We start from the raw sequence: 23,084 nt of genomic DNA, 5'->3' as shown, positions 1-23,084 counted from the left end.
TATGGAAGTGAATCAAATCATGAATTAATTTGGTTTCTATATATGAAATAAGTGTTTGCAACCTATTAAGTTGTCAGTTTGAAATTTCAATAACCAGCAGTTGTTGTTTTTGACAGTTTTAATAACTTTTCATTTCATCCCAGAGACAAATAAGTTTGTATACAGACCTGCAAAATGGGCAATAGAAGCTAATCCTAAAACAAATCTTAAGCTCGTACCAGAATTTTATATAAATATTATCCTTAGGCTTAGAAAAATAATATGTTTGTTTCCATTTTCATGCCCAAAATTATTTTTTTATTATGCAAATTGTTTCTTGAGATTTTTCTGTTACCATAAACTATACATAATATGCTTTAGAACATCTATAAAATCATTATTAGCATCACTAGTATTGCTAAAAGCCAAAAACCTTCATTTTTAACGGTTACAAAAAATACCAACGATAAAAAATCGCTCGAGAATAAAAAAAGGTTTATTTATTTAAAAAAATAGTGTAGGTTCTGAAACGGGAAACAAACATTTTTTTAACGCCTTATCCTTACTATCAGACATTGCTCCAGACTATTGGCTAATAATGTTTACAGTCTAATCATTTTACTCTTAAATTAAGTTAATTCTGAGTTGGTTATTAATTATGCCCCGTGACTTAAATTTTTTGGCACATACTAAAAAGCAAGTCTAGCATGATTTTTAAATGAAAAATGCATATTTCACCAGGTTTGATCCCCAACCACCGCCTGTCATGTGGCATCTCAAAATGAACAATACAGGCATAAAAATGATAACACAACTAAAATGGCTTAAGCTTATTGCAGCTACACATGTTTCAAACATTTTAATTTTTTTCTTAAAAATTGCAGATCATGCTTCTAACCTGACAAGCCTCAATGATTCCTTTGTCCATCAAATATTTGTAGTTAGTCTCTATGGCGGCCCAGAGCTCATCCTTGCGATACTTGCGCCGGAAATGCTCCTTCAGAAGTGTGTTTGAAGGTGACATACTCGGCGTGCTCATCAGGCTGTCGTCTAGCAGGCATTCAGACATGGTCGGGGAGTGTGATCGGCTGCTCACCTAGAAAGGGGAACCAATGATTGAATTTATCAATTTCTATTTATAACAACTAGGTTCAGTCTAGAAGGACACGCAACACGCCACCTCATTATGGCAAGTTTTTTTGAAAATCCTATAATACATGGTAAAGAAACAGCCCAAACAAGGTTCAGTCCAGACCAGTCCTTTCAAAAGAACTCATTGTGACATTGAACCTATAAGTATGACCATGACCTATTAAGTACAGACCTGGATCTTGTGCGTGACACGCCACCTCATCATGGTAAACCTTCATGGCAAGTTTTTTGAAAATCCTATAAATCATGGTCATGATACAGCCCAATTCAGGTTTAATCCAGACATGTCCTATCAATAGTACTTATGTTGACAGTTAACCTCTGACTGAGACCTTGACCTTTGAGGTACAGACCTAAGTCTTGTCGACCTTGACCTTTGAGGTACAGACCTAAGTCTTGTCTGAGACACACCACCTCATCATGGTGAACCTTCATGGCAAGTTTTTTGAAAATCCTATACTGCATTGTAAAGATCCCAGACAAATCACAGTCCAGACCAGTCGTATAAGTTATACGCATTTTGACATTTAACCTATTAGTATGACCTTGATCTTTGATAGACCCGGGTCTTGTTCCAGTTATGCTGCCTCATCATAGTGAGCCTTCATGTGAAGTGTTTTGAAAATCCTATAATAAATGGTTAAGATAGAGCCCAGACAAGATTCAGTCTGGACAGACGCACTTAGGCACGCACTGACCCATGCACGCGCATACATGGAACCAACATTTTCACATCAATTTCTATTTATAAAATTGTATCTTTAGAGCATTTAAATGTCGGCATACTAGGCGGCATACTCCGCTGTGATTTAGCAGGCATTGCGACATTCATTTTACACATCTACCTGTGTTCTAAATGTTTTAACATATGATGTATGTATATCGGAGATATCTGAGTGTCTTAGGCCAAAAAAAAAACAACCTGTGTTTCCGGTAACCCGACCGCCCCTTTCTTTTCCCTCGCCGACCCTTATCTTTTTTTAGACATAAAAGTAAAAAAAAAGTATAGTATAAATTATATTCTAAAAAAAATAGATTTCTTTAAATATATCGTTATTATTTTCGTTGTTTGTCTTTCAATGTCCCCGGGGAATATACTTTCATTCCTGATTATGAATTACCGAGATGGGAACACAAAATGGCGGAGGGGGGCGAACCCTATCCGATATCTTAAAATTGGCAAACGCATGTTTACGGTCCAAACACGTGGTTGATCCCCGGAGACATATTTTGCTGTCTTTATAATGAAAATATTTTGAATTATAGTTTGCGGTGTTATTTTAATATCTATATCCATGTCCAAAATAAAACTTACTTTTTTTTTACAATTAGGCTTTGCGTATATCATGCAGGCTTCTTACGATTAGGCTTTGCGAATTGATGCAGGCTATCTGCCAGGTTCCAATACACATTTCATTAATCTTATATTAATTTATCCGCAATTATCAAATGGTTATTTATTTTGCCTTATTTAAGTCCCATCATCTGAAATCCAAACAAAAACCTGCGAAAGTTATTAACACTTTTACATTTATTGGAATGTGTCGGCTGCAGATCAAACGGTACAATTTGTGACGTCAGAACACGAGCGGTGATAAGATCAAAGGCGCGTGGCTATGGTTTGTATCTAATTCGGTCAGTCAGATACTGTATGATCCCATTTGATTGCCTGGATTTCGCTTAGGCTGGTACGAAAATACCATACGATCAAAAAAATAATAATCAATAATTGTCGTCTGGGAATCTTAAAACAATGACCGAAATGTTTGAATTCACTATAAATATGAATGAAACTTTGATTGTAGTAATGTACGAACATAAGATACGTGAAATAAATCCATATCCGCGTTTACTTGTTCTTTTATTAACCTACCTCCACTTGAAGGCCTGGTTAAAGGAGCTCACAGTTGACAAGAAAATCGGCGATTTTCCTCAAGCAAATTAAAAATTTGGTTGATAATTGACTGGCTAGAAGATTATCACAGATTTGTTGAAATTGAAGTGCTAGATTTTCCTAAAAACTGATCATGACTTATAAACGAGTATTGTATACAAAAATCACCAGATTTCATGGGCAAAATTGGCCGGAAAATACGGTAGTCGAAGGTGAGGAAATGATTTCAAACAGTAAACAATGCTGTTTATCAGACTTTTTGTAAATAATGAAACGCATAGATATAACATACTTGATCTGATGCAACAGAAAATTGCATGATATGGAAAGTGTAAAAAAAAAAATTAAAAAAATCCCAACCTACCGACCCTATTTTTTTCCGCCATGTTATCAGACACAGGTATTTTTTTTTGGGGGGGGGCTTATAAGAACCACAAACTTTTTTCTCTATTTAATATTTAAACATCAATTTGAGTAAAAACTCAAAATGTTATTACCTGGCTGCTTACTTGGCTGCACAGGGAGCTGGGGATATCATCTGGCATGAGGCGTCGGCGTTTTGCTTCTGATGGTGTTTCCACAAAGTTTTCCTCCTGGTTGATTGAGCTCTGACTTCCATATCTGACATACAACACATGTTTATTTACAATTGCATTGCTATGTGTAACAATTGCATAATCAACATTTTCTGTATAATAACTTCAGATTAAAGTACTTATTTTGATTTTACAGTTATAAAACCAGGAACATCTATCAAACTATCTCAAATTACATCAATTTCTGTAACATAAAATCAAATCAAGAAAACCTCAGTTAAACTTCATCATCGAAATAGAACAACTCTGTAATTATTTTAAAGATCCATATTATTAAAATGAAAAAAATAAATGTTGATGAGTTGTTGAAGCACCATTTAATGATCACATTATGAAACTACACAAGGAGTTATTCCCTCTTACCTTTGGTAATCTTCGCCTGATGGAGACCGCTCAAGCCCGGCAAGACGCTGAGCGAGCAGGTTCTCCTTAATCGGCGACCACGATTTACGATTCATGATTTTATCCATGGTTACGAAAATATTCCTGTATACACACTTGATAAAATTAATCTAAACTCAGTTAATCCAAAATCGGTATGGGGAACAGAATGCTCTTTTTATATAATTTAGTTAAAACTCCCTAAGGTCCACAGTGCTCCTTATCGCAAACACGACAAGGAGCGCGGATGAGAGTTATTTCCCTTTTGATATAATTACATACAACACAGGAGCATCGCCCCTGGCTGGCTCACTTTTCTTGGATCCATGTTGGTATAGATCCCACTTTGATGCATTACTTCACGACACTGAATCGGGACACCAATTTCTGGCGTCAACCGATTTTCTATTCTTAATCAACTGGCCTGCCTAGTGATTAGAAACAGGCACCGTCATTTTTCTGTGCCTTATTTTCCCTGTCGCTGGCTGGCTTGAAAGACTCCCCTGAAAATATAGAAAAAAATCTCATTGCATAGTTTCTACCACACATTGTATACAGTGGTTGAAATAAGCACAAGCCCGCAAGCCCTGTACTGGTAAAATGTTTTTAGGGCTTGTTCAAAATCTTAAGGCTTGTTCCAAATTGTATGCCAAATACCAAATGTAAGGCTTCGAAAAGTCTGATTGCAATGACAATTATGTAGACTATCTCAGATATAACATTTGCTTAAATAGAATAACTTCTAGTTAAAATAAACATCATAGATAACTTAAAATACATCTAGCTGTTATTTAAATAATTCTGTATTTTATCAATTTGTATCTTATCAAACATTTTATCAAGGGCAATGTTTTATGCAATAAATATTTTCATGAAACGCATTAACATTTTCTGAAAAATGTAGTTCAACTTCTCATCAACCCAACTCAACTCAACTCAAACGCATGTTAATTATTGTGAGAACAAGATTCCATAAATGAGATGTTGTTATGAGGACCTTGTGTGCTAGTATACCATTAGTGTTCATAAGGAAATAGGATCCCCATTGAAGGCAATCTTAAACATTTCTCCACTTTCAGTAGGAACAAGTTGGCATGATTCAGAGGACTAGAATTCCCCCATTTCAACATGAAACAGCATGAAACATAATATATCATATCTTGTGAAACCAGCAACTTCCCCAACATGTACACATTGGTTTAAAATTGCATGTAATTAGGCAATTGAGGAAGTCAAGATCATACACTTTACCCCCAAAACAAGAGGTAATCTAACAAAGAGCAAATGGCACCCCAGGGTAAACTAAGATTTGTGATTCTTGTTAGATGGTGTTGATATAGGCCTATAGTTGTCTTCAGTATATGATTAACCTAAATAATGTATGAACTTACTCCACTATCCATTGTTTTATGTCCTCAGGATTCCTCACAGAAAAATAAACTTTTTAAGAAAAACATGATTGTCTTCATCTAGTTTAAGGATATATATTTTCAAGAGGAGAAGATATTCGAAAGGCAATACTTGGCTCACATATATTGTACATACATGAGTGTCTTTCGAGTACTCAAAATAGCTGTTGCAATACTATTACAAGCTAGATCAATCTTGTTGTTTTCTTCAACTCTATAATAGGACAAAGTTTGATATGTTCACATCCAGCAATAAGGTGGCGCGTCCAGCAATAAGGTGGCGCGGCCTGCCCTTTATCACTCCCTCTGTGAGATCTATGCCAGTAAATTCTGACTATAACACGATGCTACATAACCCTTTACCTGATCATTCTGATCTGATATTCACTGTATCATTCATATTCCAAAACAATCCTACTATTCATGAACATGAAGAGCAAACCATGAGTACAAATTAATTATTAGTGACAACACATAATGAGGAATTGATCAGACAACACCATCGTCTGCAGTAACAGCTGCAAATTGTATCTGTTTACAAGACTTCGGACAACACCCCGAGCTTTTCTATTTTTTAAGAACTCTTGTTCTACCAGATGTGATGTGCACTCACCTCTTCCTTTAAATTTTTTTTTTTTAATCTAGAATTATTCCATGATTCTTCTAAAAGTCCATTTCTCATCATTTCAACATTTCATTACCATCCTGTGAATTGAAATGAATTATTAACTTTTTAAACAAATCAAAACCTCTTGTTGTTTTTATTAACATCATTTGAGTGTTGTGTAAGCTAATAAGAAATTCATGATGGCAGCCAGTGTACTGTTTAAATGTACACAATGTTTATTGAGAAATTTGCTGCATTTTTGAAAAAAAAACCTGTGCAATTCCTGGAATCATCGAAAAATACCCATGAAAGAACCCTTCTTTACATCTTTCAGAGCACGTACATATACAAGGACATCATTTTATATCACAATATTATATGATATGTGCAAACTAGAATAGATAAACTAGACATTTGACAGATGACATTGCTATAGTTACCATGACATTCTGTCATGTTGAAATTATATAATTATTATTAATAAAATATATTGATTTCATGTCGTGTCACACGAAATTGGAATGCAATCAGTCATTAATAATGTATTTCTGCAGGCAAATCTTGTCAAACAAAACCTGAATCCATTATCTGACATGTAAAACCTGCTTAATTTCTGCTATATTACAAACGATAACATCTGATTAACATCACGCGATTGTTTCTGTCTTGAAACCTGCAGAATGTTGATGCCAGAATAATACTACTGCTGCTGACACTACTGCTGCTGATACACGTGTATAACCTTGCACACATATTCCCCCCCCCCCCCCCAGGGGTCCCTAGTTTGATTCTCAGCCTAGGGGTTTAGTGGGTGTTTACCTAGTCGGACAAGTTGGTTATCTTCAGGTTCTCTGTTTCCCTTCAGCATAAGACCACACACACTGAACATCTTGTTAAACAAGTGTGCTTTTTTAGTAACTTCTCTCTGATAATCATTGCAAAGTAAACAAGTTATACATGGTTAGAGCATACTATTTCTACTTCTATGACTAATGTATGATAAAACTGGCAAATGAAAACCAATCAGCTACATCATTTTTTATCATTCATACACAAACCTGAACCAATTAATCTCAAGTAATTATAAATCTATATTTTTTTCTGAGAGGGTACTCCTGTTTTTATAGTTTGTGATGTTGACATATCACTAGAATCAGGCACTGAGCAAACAAAATAGTCATTGATTTTGCTACTTATAATGCTGTGTCTCTTCAATTAAAGGATACATTTGCCTAGAAATTGTATCAAATTTCAAATTATTCATATTCCAATTTTGTATAGTCCATGAGGCTTTGTAATTTATTAATTCTAGAAAATTCAGAACCAAACACATTTTTTTCCATCAGGATGATTTTTACAAGAAAAAGCGAACATAAAGGGAAACTATCCGAGCACAGCAAAGGAATATTTTCCACATATTTCCCAAAATTGTCATGCAGACATTTACTGCTAAATTACTCATTTTCTGCCAATCAGGTGATGGTTGGATACCATAAATGACTGGTTATATTTAGACAATAGAGGTAATAAGACACAGGCCAAAAAATTCGTGAAACTGTTTTATTGATTATTAAACCTGGAGGGTATACCCAGTAGCTTTGGCCTTACCTAGGGTCCCTGGAGTGCTAGGGAATTTGGCAGGCATTTTACCAGCAGTTCATCCCTGCAGAGCAGGGATTTTACCTGGGCTTGGCTGAACCAAAAGTCACCGCTATTCCCCGAACCTGGGAGGTGGTGGTTACAATTGACTGATGCATTATTTCAATCACTTATTAGGATGTTTAAACATTTGAATTATGATAGAAAATATATATTCAAAGCCGTGTCTTTGATTACTTGCATCAAAATATGCCATTGTAATGTTGGTCATTTAATTAATTTTGTCATTATCATTTTTTGTGTTAAAAAGGCTAAGATGTAGATAAATAAACAATAAATTCTGAACATCATTCAAATGGTTAAATCTATTTATAGACACTTCAAACAGACCAAAATATAGCCAAGTGCCCTCTGTTTTGGTAATTGGTGTATGCAGGCCTTCCAGCAGCTACTAACAAAAAAGTAGGATAAAAGAAGGAGGTTTTCTGACAGAAAAGAAGGAAAAAGTAGGAATATTTTTTACAAAAAAGTAGAAAAAGTAGGAATATATTTGGTTAAATATGTAATTATTAATAACTATTAACTTACCTAGAGGAGATGTTTTTAATGCAAAATCATACCATTCTATATGCCACATTGAATATCTTAGTGAATGATGCTTGGTCGGTTTCTGTTCCTGAACTTTGTGGGTGAAAAGATGATGCACGTCAAAGTGGTACATGTTGCCACACCTTTCAACAACAGAAACCAGCCAGTTTGACATCTTTTGTTCATTTTCTGCAAATAAAACTAGCACAAAGATCAAACTTTAATATTTTTGCGGACTTTATTTTCAAAAAAGTAGGAATAGTAGAAGAGTTTTTTTAGAAAAAAGTAGGAAGCTGTTAAAAAAAAGTAGGAAAAAGTAGGAAAAGTAGGACAAAGTAGGAAGCTGTTAAAAAAGTAGGAAAAAGTAGGAAGCTGTTAAAAAAAGTAGGAAAAAGTAGGAAAAGTAGGAAAAAGTAGGAAGCTGTTAAAAAAGTAGGAAAAAGTAGGAAAAGTAGGAACGCTGGGAGGCCTGTACAGTATGTGACAGAGTTGAAATCATATATTGGCTGTGACATCATAGGTAATGTTCTACTTACCTGAGTTTTAACAATAAAGTATAAGTCACTTTAAGTTATGAGCTAATATTACAAACACAAATCATTCCTACAGTCACAATCACTCACTTGGAATTATTAGTTTAATAATGTATTACACAAACACATATTATATAATTATATAATACATAGATTTTCCATGTGAATATTCTGGCATTGGTACAAATGTTAAGCATCTGTGTTAAATGTGTGCATAGCTTCATACCGCTTCTCTTCAGACAACCACTTGTAAAACTCTGGAATGTTTCCTGATATTACCAATACCTCTTGTATAAGAAGATTTTGAAAATATATATGCTACAAAACTAGTTGAAATGCTTGTCTAGGCAAAAAAAGAGTTTATATTGAACCTTGTAATTCAAACAAGCCAATCAGAGTTAGGTCTCATGTTTTTGTACACTCTATTTTGTTTGTTGGTGTATATGACCGTGTTTTATCAAATATTAAAACATAAAGTAATATTAAATTATCTACTTATATGTACCAGAATTTCATCCATAACTTTAATGATCAAAACAAAACAAAAAGGCATATATGATGTAGGTACAGATTAAAAAATATAAGCGATATTTTGGCGCTTACTTTACCGGGGAACTAGTGGCTACGTAGCTGTTTATTAAAAATAACATTTATAAAGGTAAAAAACATTTTATCTGTACATAAATTATCTTGTTTTTTTGGTTTAAATCATTTCAGTCAAATGAGCTAAAATGCATAAAAGAAGATAAAATAAAAACAGTCATCAACTTATGATGAATTATAAACAGTATGATTTAGGAGTGAACAAAATACTATCAAATCATTATTTTGATATTTTCCCTCCAAAATCAGACTGACCTTATTATAAACCAATGTTGACCTCACAGTTCATGCAGTTCATGTAGAATTATTGCAAGTAAAAAAAAAATACAAAAATCTCAAGAATAATTATTGACCATTATGTACATGTCTGTAATGGCTACAATAATATCTCGTCAAAATAACTATTGGAATTCATAAAAGCTTGCAAATAGCTTTCGGAATGTTTAAATCTCACTTCAATACATTCAACAAACCTCGATCATAAATGTTTGTAACAAATCCAATTAGCACTTCAATTAAAACATTTTCATTCACCTCAGGTCACCTTACAGATTAAAACTGATTATGTTACCTTTCAACAAATGACCACATCCAACCGAAATCTTGCATTCTATGCCAATACTTTCAATGCCAGACACATTGCCCATAGAGCAGTGTATCCGAAAATGTCACAGTATTCGTGGGAATTTTATCGTTTTTGATGACTCACTCACAAATACACACACAGGCTTGCTATTGAATGAAGGTTTTTATCATTCTGTTCACTTTACACCGAGACAGATTTTTTTAATTTTAACCCAGTTCTTCACAATTCTCTATATTATCACTCCAACACCAATCTATTAATCGGAAATGGGCACATGCTCTCTAAATGCTTATTGTGGACGGGTCTTTAATTAATTACAGAGTCTGCATTTATCAATAATTCCATAATATTGAACAGTATTGTAAAAGTGCACTGAGGACGATAATATGATTATCAATAATGAAGAAGGTACCGAGAAATAGGTTTGGCCTATACTGCTCAAAATAATTCAGATTCATAAAACTTTATATGCACAAAGAATGTTCCATGAAGAGATTATCAATAAAGAAAATGTTGAATAATTTTGAATTAACACTTCCCAAAAAAGCCAGGACAAAACTGAAAAACAGAAAAGCTACATACCAATTTATGTGTACTGTATCCAAATGTTTCTTTTCATTCCTATGTATCAGACAAAACATAAATTATATCATATTTCCCGCTCAGACCAGATTATTGGTTAAAACATTATCTTTTATCAACTGCACTGAGTATACATATTCTGGCAATATCCCATATTTTCTGCACTAGCATGATACATGGATAGGGAGATGCGCACACTGGCATACCACAGAGAACCAGAAACATTACAGCATTAAAATCATACCTCCAAGCCTGATAGTAATTATATACCTATTTCTGATAGGCTATTTTCTCATTCAATGATGGGCTCAAAATTCATCTCAAGGAAATAAATGGGTTACCTGTAAGAATGGAGCAATTTACTTCTCTGGAAACAAAACAAAAACTAAACAATATCATAATTCAGGTTTGTATAAAAAATAGGATATTTTAAGGAACATTTTCTTAGCAATTATAATTTAGTGATCATATAACATAGTTTTGGCTTCAAAAGGTTTTTATGTTGTTGTTTTTTATTTCCTTCTTGTTGTTACATTACCCAAGGTATCGTTTTACCAGACCAGTCAGTCCTGTTGGATACTACATGTACATCACTTGCATCATTCGCTGTCATTTAAATTCAACATGCAAGTCTTGCAATTGGTACATTAATGATTATGACCATTTATATATTTATATTGATATCTCCTATCTTTAAAAAATGTACCGATATTAAGGTATATAAATGATTTAATGTGAGAGAGTGAATACAGAAACCAACATGGGATATCTTTATCAATATCACTACTGAAACATTCCATTTTGGCTATCTCCTTTAACAATCTGTCCACCGCACCTAGTAGCATACATGTTTGGTTTAACTTAAAATACATAAAACAAATTTACTTTCAACATCACCACAAATCTTAGATGAATCAATACCCAGCTGAGCATTTCAACACCTTTTTCAAATAAGCCAGCAAAGCCCATGACCTTACCAAATGATTTTCACCAACCAGTATCTAGTGTGAAAATAGTCAGTAGATCAAATGTTGACAATAGATCACTAGTTTATTCAGACAACAAAACTTCTGTCAATGATAGAGTGACCTGGTTATAGTAATAATAAAGTTCATTAGTTCATTAAATCTCATCACAAAATAATCAATTTCACAAGTCACAACTTCTATGATTCAATTAATGCCAATATATTTTATCTCTATACTGAAATAACTTGAAGCTGATATGAACCACACTGAGTCTGTTTCCTTGTAGTCCATTTCATTTATACAGGCAATAAGAAAGTGTCCCTCTTTGTGCTCAAACTCAGGACTTCCTCTAGGAGGCAGACACCTGTACCTCTACAACTCGCCCTTCTACATGTTACTCCATTGAAGCATGTTGGGGTAAAATGAATTGGTCACAATTCTCCTTTAAAATTGCAACTTATCCAAATACTTTCCAGAATATTATGATATTAGCATACTATTGAACACAAAGTTCCCAACAAATTTTTAAGGGTATACAACAATGTTCTCCTTATTTCTCTGCTTATGATCCTGGTTTTCTCATTAAAAAAGCATTCCACGGCATTTCTCATTATGTCTGCAGATATAAATGGAAACAGTTCTGAGATATGAGATGCAAGTAGTTTTATTTCAAATGAAGTGAAAAGTCACGTCAAATGACCGTGGTAAGTGTTTTAGGAAATGCAGTACCAATCATAGAGCCACTGCTGCATTAAATTGTTTTTGGAGTCCTTAACCGTTTAATACTGATTTCTTCCAGCTTGATAGCTTGTCAATTATGGTGTTGGGAAATCAGAATCAATTTGCTTTTGATAATTGAAACAATTTGGAGTAAGCATTTTGATTTACTATAGGACAATAATCGAAAGTTCATAATATCATTTGAGTTTATAATCTTTATACATAGTATCATCATGATAATTTAAATGGTTAAACCTGCAGTCACAAGGTGTAATACTATAGTCATGATTTCTGGAACAGTTTAAAAGTAAATTTCCATAAAATTATACTGTCTTTAATAACTTTACGAAAAAACATAACAACAAAATACATACATAATAATTGCACATCAAAATGATGCACACTTCATCAAGTTAGTGTTCATCGCATATTATCTAATCTATATAAAAGCATATTTAAAGGTAATCAATAACTTGTCATATTGAAAATTTCATTTGTTTTATTAATTCATAAAACTGTTCACAAAAAAATAAATTACAAACGATGTAAGAACTTTTTTCACAAACAGAATGAATCAAGCCAGAGCCACTGCCCCAGGGTGACAGATGAGTGCAAAGGGTTTTATGAAATATATAAACAATTAAACACAATTTGTAAATTTTGTGAGAATTTGAGCAAAATTGTTTACAATCTCCTTCTCCAAGCTCACAGCGTCATCCTCAGGCACCACCATTTTGTAAGGGGTTGCGCTCCCTTGTTGAAATAAACTCAATGACGATTTACCAAAAATAAAAATAAGCGTTTCTTATACTTTTTCCGCATTACAAAAAATAACAACCAGAAGAAGCATTAGTGACATTCAAATTGGACAACCACAGTCGATATTTAAAATAAAGCAAGGAACTTTGTCAAAATCCACGAGGTCAATGATTCCTTGATGCCATGATAAAGAAAAACATTAAAACATACATTATTGAGGTAAAACATGCAATTATACTACAGTTATACCCTTTTACAGTAATTTAAAACAAAGGTATCCAAAAGCTATCATCTACAACCCAGCAACCTGACACCAGTATCTGTGCATCAATTAGCTGTTCATCAGAAGCCATTACCCTGACAGTGAACATAAGGCCAAATAAAAAATAGGTCTGTTTCAGGTTACCCGACCAACCATATTTTTTCGCGCCTACCATAACCTATTTTTTCCCTGATAAAAATGTGATTTGGGTACGAAAACCATTTGTGTCTGTGTTTTCTTAATCTCTTGATTGCCCTTGTTGTTTCTTTAATCCTCCATTAACTATATCACACATCCTTTTCAACAGGCAATAAATCGTTTAGGATGGGTAGGAACTAACTAACTTGTCACAGTGATGTATACGGTTAGGTAATCTAGCCAGGCATTGTAACGATAAAGATCAATAATTTTTGTCTGTGAGACTAACTGTAAAAGTTACAATCGATGTCCTTTGGGTGTCCGAAAATTAGGTACCTAAAATAAATTATTTTTGAAAATAATAATGGATGTCCGAATTTTTAGATTGTCCTAACTCTAAGGTGAATTACGGGTAGTTTGTGCTTGTGTGGCAGGTATATTTCAATTCTTGAACTATATTTTCTTGTCAGATACAAATGTGTCACATACTGACTTTGGGATTGATATGTCGGACTTAAGTGTGCAATTTCGGCAATAAAACCTGCATGTTACCTTGTTCTTCAAACCTGAACCCCCAGTCCTCTTGACAGCATTGAGGTTTCCTTGGCTGATGGCTTATATGGTAAATTTGCTGTCCCACTCTTCATGTAATTATGTTACAGGGAGGACAGCATTCTATAGAGGGTGATTGAAAGCAAAAGGGTGCATAAAGAAAAGTAAAACCATTCCTGGAAAGTCTTAAATAATAGCAGAGTGGTGTACCATAACTTAGTTGAAATCCAACCATCATTGTCAAAGTATTTAACCAGACAAATAAAGAATGTTTTCATTGAAGCATGGAACATGTTTAAAAACTACTGATAAACCTGAAAATTGATGACTTTTATTTTTGTTACTGAGTCAACAGTTACTGAAATCAATATATATATAAAAAAAATATATAATAAAAAATATTCCGACCTACCTACCCTATTTTTTTTGGCAGCGTTACCTGAAACGCACCTATTTTTTTATTTGGCCTAATCACAATGTTAAAATCCACTGACACCCTGACATTAACCGCCTTGTTTATTTATCCACCCTTACATTAAATAAGAAATCTAGGTAAATGTACTGTCACTGGTTACACTACAATGTGTAAATCTATTATCAAAATGACAGTTTTAATTATTTTAACTTTCAAATTTCATTACAATTTCAATATCAGGAACTATAACTCTTTACAATAAGTTCTAGCTTCAAATTAATTCAACAACATGTAGTACATTAATAAATCAGTTGAAAAGCCATAAAAAATATGCAGATATTTTGTGGAAAGCCCGTTACATCTTTCCCACTATGACTTTTCACCATGTCAACCATCATGACAAAGAACATTTATAATCAAAGGGCCAAGAAAGCATTTCACTACTTGTAATTTTGAGGCAAACTAATGTTTTGGCCCATGTTAAAAGGCATAAAAAAGGTACCAAATTGGTCAAGTGACCTTTGCACGACCCTTTTCTCAAATCATAAAATCACAATCATGCGGCTTCGCAGTTCATTTAATCATAGATTGTCTCTGCATCACCATTGCAGGGAGTCAACAATCAATCCAGCTCTAATCAACAAGCAGACAATCTGCAGTCTCCATTTTATGAGTTCAGGCTCTATGATAGATTACATTCTGACATGCTCTTTACCAATTATTAATTAATAAATTCAATATCATGACATGTATAACAAAAATCAACAACGCATCACTGCATTGTAAAAAATTGTGTTCATCAAGATGAATATTGAAATCTTGTAAGGTATATGTACTTTCAAATTGTACTTTTAGTAGTTCAATGTACCGGTAATAAAATAGATGAAATAATTAGGAGTCTTCAAACATATCAAACAAGAGCTGTCACAGAGACAGCGCGCTCGACTATTCCGCCGCTTTTCAGTGTAAGGATTGAAAAGTTTTGGCGAAACATGCATGGATCACTGTTAGATTAGATTTCAATGCAATACATGATGTGCGGAGATATAAACATAAATGTGGTTACATGCAAAATTTTAACCAGAATTTTTAAGTGTAATAATAAAGGGCCATTATTTGCAAAACACAGTTATCTAACTTGATTATTCAATTAGGTTGGGTGGTTGAATACCATTGTATTAAGTCTCAATGCAATACATTAAGTAGTTGCTGAGATATTATCCTATGTGTGCTAACATGCAAGACCTTAACCAGAATTTCTAAGTCGCATAATAAAGGGGCAAAAATTATATAATATGAAAGATAGAGTTATCTTACTTGATTAAATAAGAAGGTTAAATGGTTGGGAGCCTGTGTGTAAAGTTTCAATGCAATACATAATGTATTTGCTAAAGCATTGATTTAAAAGTGGTTACATGCAAAACCTTAACCAGAATTTCTATGTTGAATAAAAAAGGGGCCATTATTTGAATTTAATGCAAACTAGAGTTATCTTACTTGGTTATTTAAGTAGATTGGATGGTTGAGTACCATTTTATAAAGTCTCAATGCAATTCATCCAGTAGTTGCTGAGATATTAACCTATGTGTGCTTACATGCAAAACCTTAACCAGAATTTCTGAGTCAAATAATAAAGGGCAATTATTTGCATTAAATGCAAACTAGAGTTATCTAACTTGGTAAATTAAGTAGGTTGGATGGTTGAGTAACATTGTATCAAGTCTCAATGCAATACCTCAAGCAGTTGCTGAGATATTAACCTATGTGTGCTTGCACGCAAAACCTTAACCAGAATTTTTAAGTCAAATAATAAAGGCCTATTTTTTGCATTAAATGCAAAGTAGAGTTACCTAACTTGGTTAATTAAGTAGGTTGGATGGTTGAGTACCATTGTATCAAGTCTCAATGTAATACCTCAAGTAGTTGCCGAGATATTAACCTATGTGTGCTGGGACCTTAACCAGAATTTCTAAGTCGAATAATAAAGGCCTATTATTTGCATTAAATGCAAAGTAGAGTTATCAAACTTGGTTAATTAAGTAGGTTGGATGATTGAGTACCATTGTTTCAAGTCTCAATGCAATACCACAAGTAGTTGCAGAGATATAAACCTATGTGTGCTTGCACACAAAACCTTAACCAGAATTTCTAAGTCACATAATAAAGGCCTATTATTTGCATTAAATGCAAAGTAGAGTTTTCTAACCTGGTTAATTAAGTAGGTTGGACGGTTGAGTACCATTGTATAAAGTCTCAATGCAATACTTAAAGTAGTTGCTGAGATATTAACCTATGTGTGCTTGCACGCAAAACCTTCACCAAGGGGTGATGCCGACGCTGATGCTTGGGTGAGTAGTATAGCTCTCCTTATTCTTCGAATAGTCAAGCTAAAAACAAATACTGAGATAAAGTCAACAGAACATCAGTGGTTGATTTTAATCATGCAAATTCTGACTTTATGATCCAAATGTGCAACATCATCATGACACTTACATGTAGCAATTTAATCAGAGCTACAACAGCTAAATACTGTGTCAAAATAGACATAACTTATGTAAAAGATATATCATTCACAGTTTCCAGATGCTCAGTTACATATTATTATCAGACAGAGGAGATAATACAGACAAAATATTTTTACAAAATGTATAATTATGTATACAATCATTGGGCTATACAAACAATGTTTTTATGACATTGTATTGGGCAATTTACAAATTGTATGACATAATTCATACCTCAACAATCATTAAATGTAGATCATATTTGTATAACTGTCAATGTGTTATCAGTCATGTATAGTCTCATTTAACATGGTAAGAATGTACTTAAGGTAAATGTCAATATGATTATTTAGGACTATTCAATCCTTTTTATGCCAACAAGTGTACTAACTCCTTTCAGACTGTTTAACACTCTCAAAATGGAAAGAAAATGTATGACTACCATAGAGGCTAAAAACCTTTAAAGTCACATTATTTTTGTTAGTCAGTGAGTCATGAAGCGCCAAACAAATTATACATCAATTGAGGCTTAATGTTACTATTTTATTTTAAATTAATTATATATAAATACTCTACAGGGTATAATGTTTCAATCCCTTATATATCTAAAAAAAGAAGAAGTTTTGTTATGTCAATAACAAATGTATCAAATAACTAAAACAACAAATCTTGAGATCTCATTTGAGAATAATAACATATTTTCTTGGAGCATAAAATTCACTGATTAATTTGAAAATTTACTTATCATATAGATCTAAACATTGGAACAGGGCAAGAGATGCCAGTGGTATAGCTATAGAGTAATAAACCAAAGCTTATATGTTGAAGGGCTCTTTTTAAGGGGTCTGTCCCTAGGGAAAACTATATGCTATAATGCATGTAGTAGAGTTTTAGAAAAGTAATTGCAGGGCATACAGTGCCACTGTGGATGTTTGCCAGTGGATGCAGTTCTGAAATTGATTCTTATGCTCTCCCTATTCTCAAGAGGGAAAATTATTTCTTTGCCCTTATATGACTGGTCAATCACACCCAGCTCGGCCTCAAGTACTGGAACAATCTGAAAATTGCTAATTGCACTAGAGCCATTATTTCCACTAGAGCCATTATTTCTTGTCACATACACCAATAACCGTACAGAATTCCATTTATGATACAAACATCTATCAACTTATTTCAATGAGACACAATCAATATCATTCTCAATATCATTCTCAAGCAAGTGGTTTTTATCATAAAAAGTACAATTATTGTCCTTATAGGGCCAGAGACTCTAGGAAATATGCAGTAAAAGTTCTACTATCGGTCAAATTGATTGAAATTCCTTGAATATCATCAAATTTTGTTGCATGTTGTTCCTAGAATGTCGATAAAAGCAGCAATATTTCGTAATTAGTGTCGAGAGAAAATCACCAATATAACACTAAGAAGATGCACTGAAATGCCTGAAGTCAAAATACCATCTGTTGCTTTATTAAGAATATTAAATCCGATCACAAAACTTTGTTTTTGCAGAAGAAAATGACTGGAACTTAAATTCAGTAAAAGTAAGCCTTTGACCTTAAACTTGTTTTACATTAATTTGAGTATGTCTACAAATTACTTTAGTTTGCCCCAGCACATTTTTATTCACATATACTTTGCTAATTTTAACAGATAAATTATTAATTGATAACAACATATAATTGAGGGAGAAGTCCAATGATTTCAGGGAATGTTCATTTAACTCGATTCACTCTTACTGAATTATGGAACTAAGGGCATAAGGGCATCTCAAGGAATTTAACTTAAAATGTCCTGAATTTCACATTATCTTTTTTCTTCCTTTTATTTACAAGAATAACTGCATAGTACAAAAGTGTAGATGACAGTATGGGCATGTACACACATGGGTTTTTCTTGATTTATTTCACCCTAAATTTAAATATAAGGTAAAAGAAAATCGAGGAAAAACCCTGCGCATGTACCTTGAAAGAAGTTATGCTGACACCCCAACTCTTACGTATGGTGTATTCATAACTCAAGAGAGTGCCAACACAATGCAGAAACTGATAAATTTGGCATTATTCATTACAGCATATTGTTTGCAATGCATTATTCGTTGAGAAAATGAAGGTGTCTTCGGTTACAAAGTTTTTAATCATTACATACCAAAAACGTTAATACAATCATTTGAAAGCAAGAAACAGGGTACGTAATAATATCACAAATATATATTGGATGACACCCATCTTAATTAAATTTACTGACGTTTGACCCAATTAGTACAATTAATCCAATAGTCTATTGACTGTATATACTAAACTTACATGTATATACGTTCAGATAACTTAAAAAATGTTCTTTATTCAAGCATTTTTCACATACCAGTCTTAACACAGACATTTCCAGTTAAATATTCATTGAACAAGACACGATAGTAGATAAAAAAAGTTTCTAGTTTCAGCAACATGCCATCTTTCGTGCGTTAAGTACAGATGGTTTGATTGGTTCCTTGAAAAATGTTTGACTAATCAAGCAGAGGGTTTTTAGTATCTAAAAATAGATTGACAAAATTCCAGGTTCATTCATATTGGGTTACATTCTACTATATGTTATAGCCAGATCCCTTTGAGGAGGCTACAAAATCATACACAGAATCTGGTTCCAGAGATAAGACGGATGCACATTTATTATAATATTACTCAATGTTGAAGAGGGTTTCTTTCACTTTTCCTTCCACTGGATTCATTGTAGGCATACAATGTCAGCAAATACGTTACTAAATGTCTTCATTATTCCAGTAAACGCTCTGAAATATTCTTGGACCCCTATCGTGAACTAAAGGGCATGCACATTGATGTCCGTCTCTCTACGCGTCTGTTAAGCGGATGACCCGATACGTCAAGGTATAAACAAAATATGCAAAAAATCAAGCAATATGGTATTCCTGACACTGTTTCAGAATTATGCAGTATTAAGGATTCCGGATCTAAAATAACGGCGGAATAAGCCGGTTTGAGAGGGGGGACCCTCCTGTGCGCACTGGAATCATAATTTGTGATAGTATCGGCAACTCACTCAAGCACGTGATTAATTTAAAATCTATTCACTTATCTCGAAACGTCGTAAGAATGCAGCTCTTTACCCGAGACAAATATTTCTATATTAAGCTAACGGGCAACAGACACATATACGTTGATAGAGAAAATCCGGAAACGGTCGGATAGTAAAGAAGTTACTTTAATTAAAGCCAACCGAATTAAATTTAAAAACACTGGCGTAATTGTGTTCTAGTGTAGGTCTTCTCTATAACACTCATTGTTCTTTTAAGATTTCTTATTTCATATGATACCTGAAGGTATGTACATATTCAAATGACGGCGTCAAATACCGACCTGTTACAAATACCATCATTAGTATGCATGATGCAAGTGTTATACTCCAGCGGCTCCCTAAAAATGACATGTGTAGACTACGTTTAGGGTTTGCTAGGGAAATTTCCCAGCATCCCTAAAGTGCGTACCCTTCAACGTCAACTTCTGAATCCGCCCCAATTATAACACATCTTTAAACAAGTTATATTACGAATACCGTGTGTTGATAACAAGATAATAATTGCTTTCATTAATAACATATCTATACCAATTATATCTTTAAATCTTAACAACTTACAATTTATACGATATTATATAAAATAAATTCTAAATCAAACCTGAATAAGAGTGTCTCTTTTACTGCGAAAAGGTAAAATCCCGCGCGAGGTTATGTCCTCACACCTATGCAAACATGTTTGAAAGTTTGAATATAGTCACACACCGTTCACCTTCGTGTGAGCGTTAAGCGGTCACGTGAAACTATCTGTATACTGTGGTATATATGGAGGGAAGTATGTTTTAGATATTTATCATGACATACTTTTGCAGCGCGGTAGTTTTTAGTATTTGTTTAACATGTCGAGATTTTTAGTGTCACAGAACGATGTGCACTGAATCATAGGAGCATAACAATGTTTCGTTTTCTTTTCCCCCTAAAATTTCAAAAACCTTTGTAAAGATGCTGTGGTCGCAAACATCCTGCATTGGCCATGATGACAGCGGCGAAAGACAGCCTCATGTGTATGGTCATGGGACTTTTTTGCCCCACCGGACGTGGTTGGGCGGGGGCACACCCGGGAGGATTTAGACTGAGATAAACTACACATTGTGTTGTCTAAATCCTAAACCTGCAGTGGCATAAAAAATAAAAATCACTGGGGTCGCATGAGTACCAACTGGGTAGGGAACTATTAAACTAACTGGTTCCAGGCATTAAATACGATTCAAGGGTTACTTTCTTTTGCAGCCCCAACATGCTCGTCAAGGGAGCTTTCTCTCACACTGTACATTGTCGCCGTGAACGTCATTTTTTCGGACATAAAATTTAATTGTTTACACTATTCTCTACAAGAGATGTGGACTTTGATTTTAATTCGTCGAAAAGTAGCATCATCCACATTCTTTCATTCGAAATAAATGATAATGATTCGATGAATAGATTAACATTCACTGTGCCACGGAGGTCCGTGGTTGTGCTTTCGTGCTAAATGACAAGATGCATCGCCACACATGTTCAGTACCGGTAATATTAGTAAATGCATGTATACCGCAAATTTTATGATGTGATGGGTGATAACGGACCGTAAATACCAAGCCTGAAAATTAGTTTAAGGGATCCAGGCCCAACTCAGTGTTAAGGGGCTCCGTTTTAATGTATTCCTTACTATTTATAATGCGAATGTCCAACAAAAACCTACTTTCCAGCTGTTCGAGAGTCTGAAATGAAAGCTCCCAATCCCATTTAATCCTGAACTTTAGCATACATGTAATGTATACATGTAACATTATTTTAGATAAAGGATTAAATTCTTTGATAACAAACTTAAATATTTTGAGCTTGACCATGATGGATCAAGTATCAGGCTCACCTCCAGAATACAGTGTGGCTCACAACCAGCTGTGAAGATGACATGTTGGATCTAAAGAATGGTGATGAATGACCAAGGATTCCAAATGCTGGGGGAATAATGAGTAAGGTTAAAACATAGTTTTTTTAAACTTAATCTAGATTTTTCTACAATAATAATTGGTATCTGCATGGTGTGGATTTAGCGTCAATAATCCTAACTCCATATCAAAATAGGAGTTATGACATGGGCTCAGAATGAAACAATTCTAACTGCACATAAAGAAGGGAGTTACACCAATGTTGCGCCGAGCTCTGTGTACATGTACCAGTCTGACTACAGACATGAGCATGGATATGCAATGATTTTACACCATTTACATTTACTAACACTGTTCAATTTGATGAACTAATATTAATGTATCCGACCTACAAATATTTGACTAGGATGCTGGTGACCAAAAATATTTTTTGGTATCATTTTAAGGGTTTTGTGCAGAAAAAAATAATCCATACCGAAACATTATAATACCAATAAGTGTTGTTTTCTTCAAAGATTGTAAAATATGTCTGACTTTAGTTGAAATAAAGAGAACGAATACTTATATACTGTTATAACTGAATGCAAGCTGTAAGTTCGGTTTGTTTATTTTACACATTTGTAATCATCTGGCCCCAATTTCTCCAAACTTCTTAAATCCCTTATAACAGGATTAAGCTTAGCTCACTATTTTTGTCTTTCAATAATTTGTGTAGTATTTACTTTTTAAGAGTTTTTATGCTTTAGATGGGAATTATCATAATGATAATCACAATAAACCATTTTTCATTAATCAAATTCTAATTTTAGAATGTCCTTTGCCTGATTGAAATAAGCTACTTAAGCCTGTTAAGCTTAAGAAGTTTTGAGAAATTGGGGCCAGGCAATTACCTTTCAAATGATACCATAATTGTATGGGGTCTACAGGCATCTTGGTTTTACATTAAGATTATCAAAGAACTAACTTATTTATGCCGATCCGTAAGACACAATATAATATAGAAGTAAATGAATAGTATTTTGAGTGTTGTAGTAATATTAATTAATAGTGTTGTACTAGTATTAATTTAGAGTGTTATTCTATTGTTAATTAAATAGTGTTGTACAAACTATATTTTAGATTGTTGTCCCAATATTAATTTAGAATGTTTAATTTTAGAGTGTAGTCCTAATATTAAGTACCTATGGAACAAGGCATATTTCATTATCTGGTATACAACAAGTTGCCATTATAGGTGCTACCATTGTTTTTGATATTAACAGAAATCAGTACTTTTCTTTCATACAAGCTCAAATG

At 33.7% G+C, this 23,084-nt stretch overlaps 1 protein-coding gene across 4 annotated transcripts in view; it reads right to left on the bottom strand.

Moving 5' to 3' along the window:
• The window catches only part of LOC128208037 (uncharacterized), an 80,477-nt gene extending 59,830 nt beyond the window's left edge, over positions 1–20,647 (bottom strand). Inside the window, exons 1-4 of one of the 4 annotated variants that reach the window (XM_052911331.1) lie at positions 20,519–20,647; positions 3,985–4,505; positions 3,523–3,646; positions 878–1,075 (exon numbers count right to left, since the gene is read on the bottom strand). In XM_052911331.1, coding sequence (XP_052767291.1) covers positions 878–1,075; positions 3,523–3,646; positions 3,985–4,091 — 429 coding nt within the window. In that variant the 5' untranslated portion in view covers positions 4,092–4,505; positions 20,519–20,647. Of the gene's footprint in view, positions 1–877; positions 1,076–3,522; positions 3,647–3,984; positions 4,506–9,912; positions 9,934–10,509; positions 10,621–19,191; positions 19,322–20,518 lie in introns of those variants that run through there. The other 3 variants (XM_052911332.1, XM_052911333.1, XM_052911334.1) reach the window with 3 other exon arrangements.
• Between the last annotated feature and the right edge of the window lie 2,437 nt (positions 20,648–23,084).

Source organism: Mya arenaria, chromosome 11 (genome assembly GCF_026914265.1).
Source record: "Mya arenaria isolate MELC-2E11 chromosome 11, ASM2691426v1".
NCBI classification, from domain to species: domain Eukaryota; kingdom Metazoa; phylum Mollusca; class Bivalvia; order Myida; family Myidae; genus Mya; species Mya arenaria.
The sequence above is the reverse complement of the archived record's forward strand: the minus strand, read 5'-3'. Positions and strand labels throughout refer to the sequence as shown.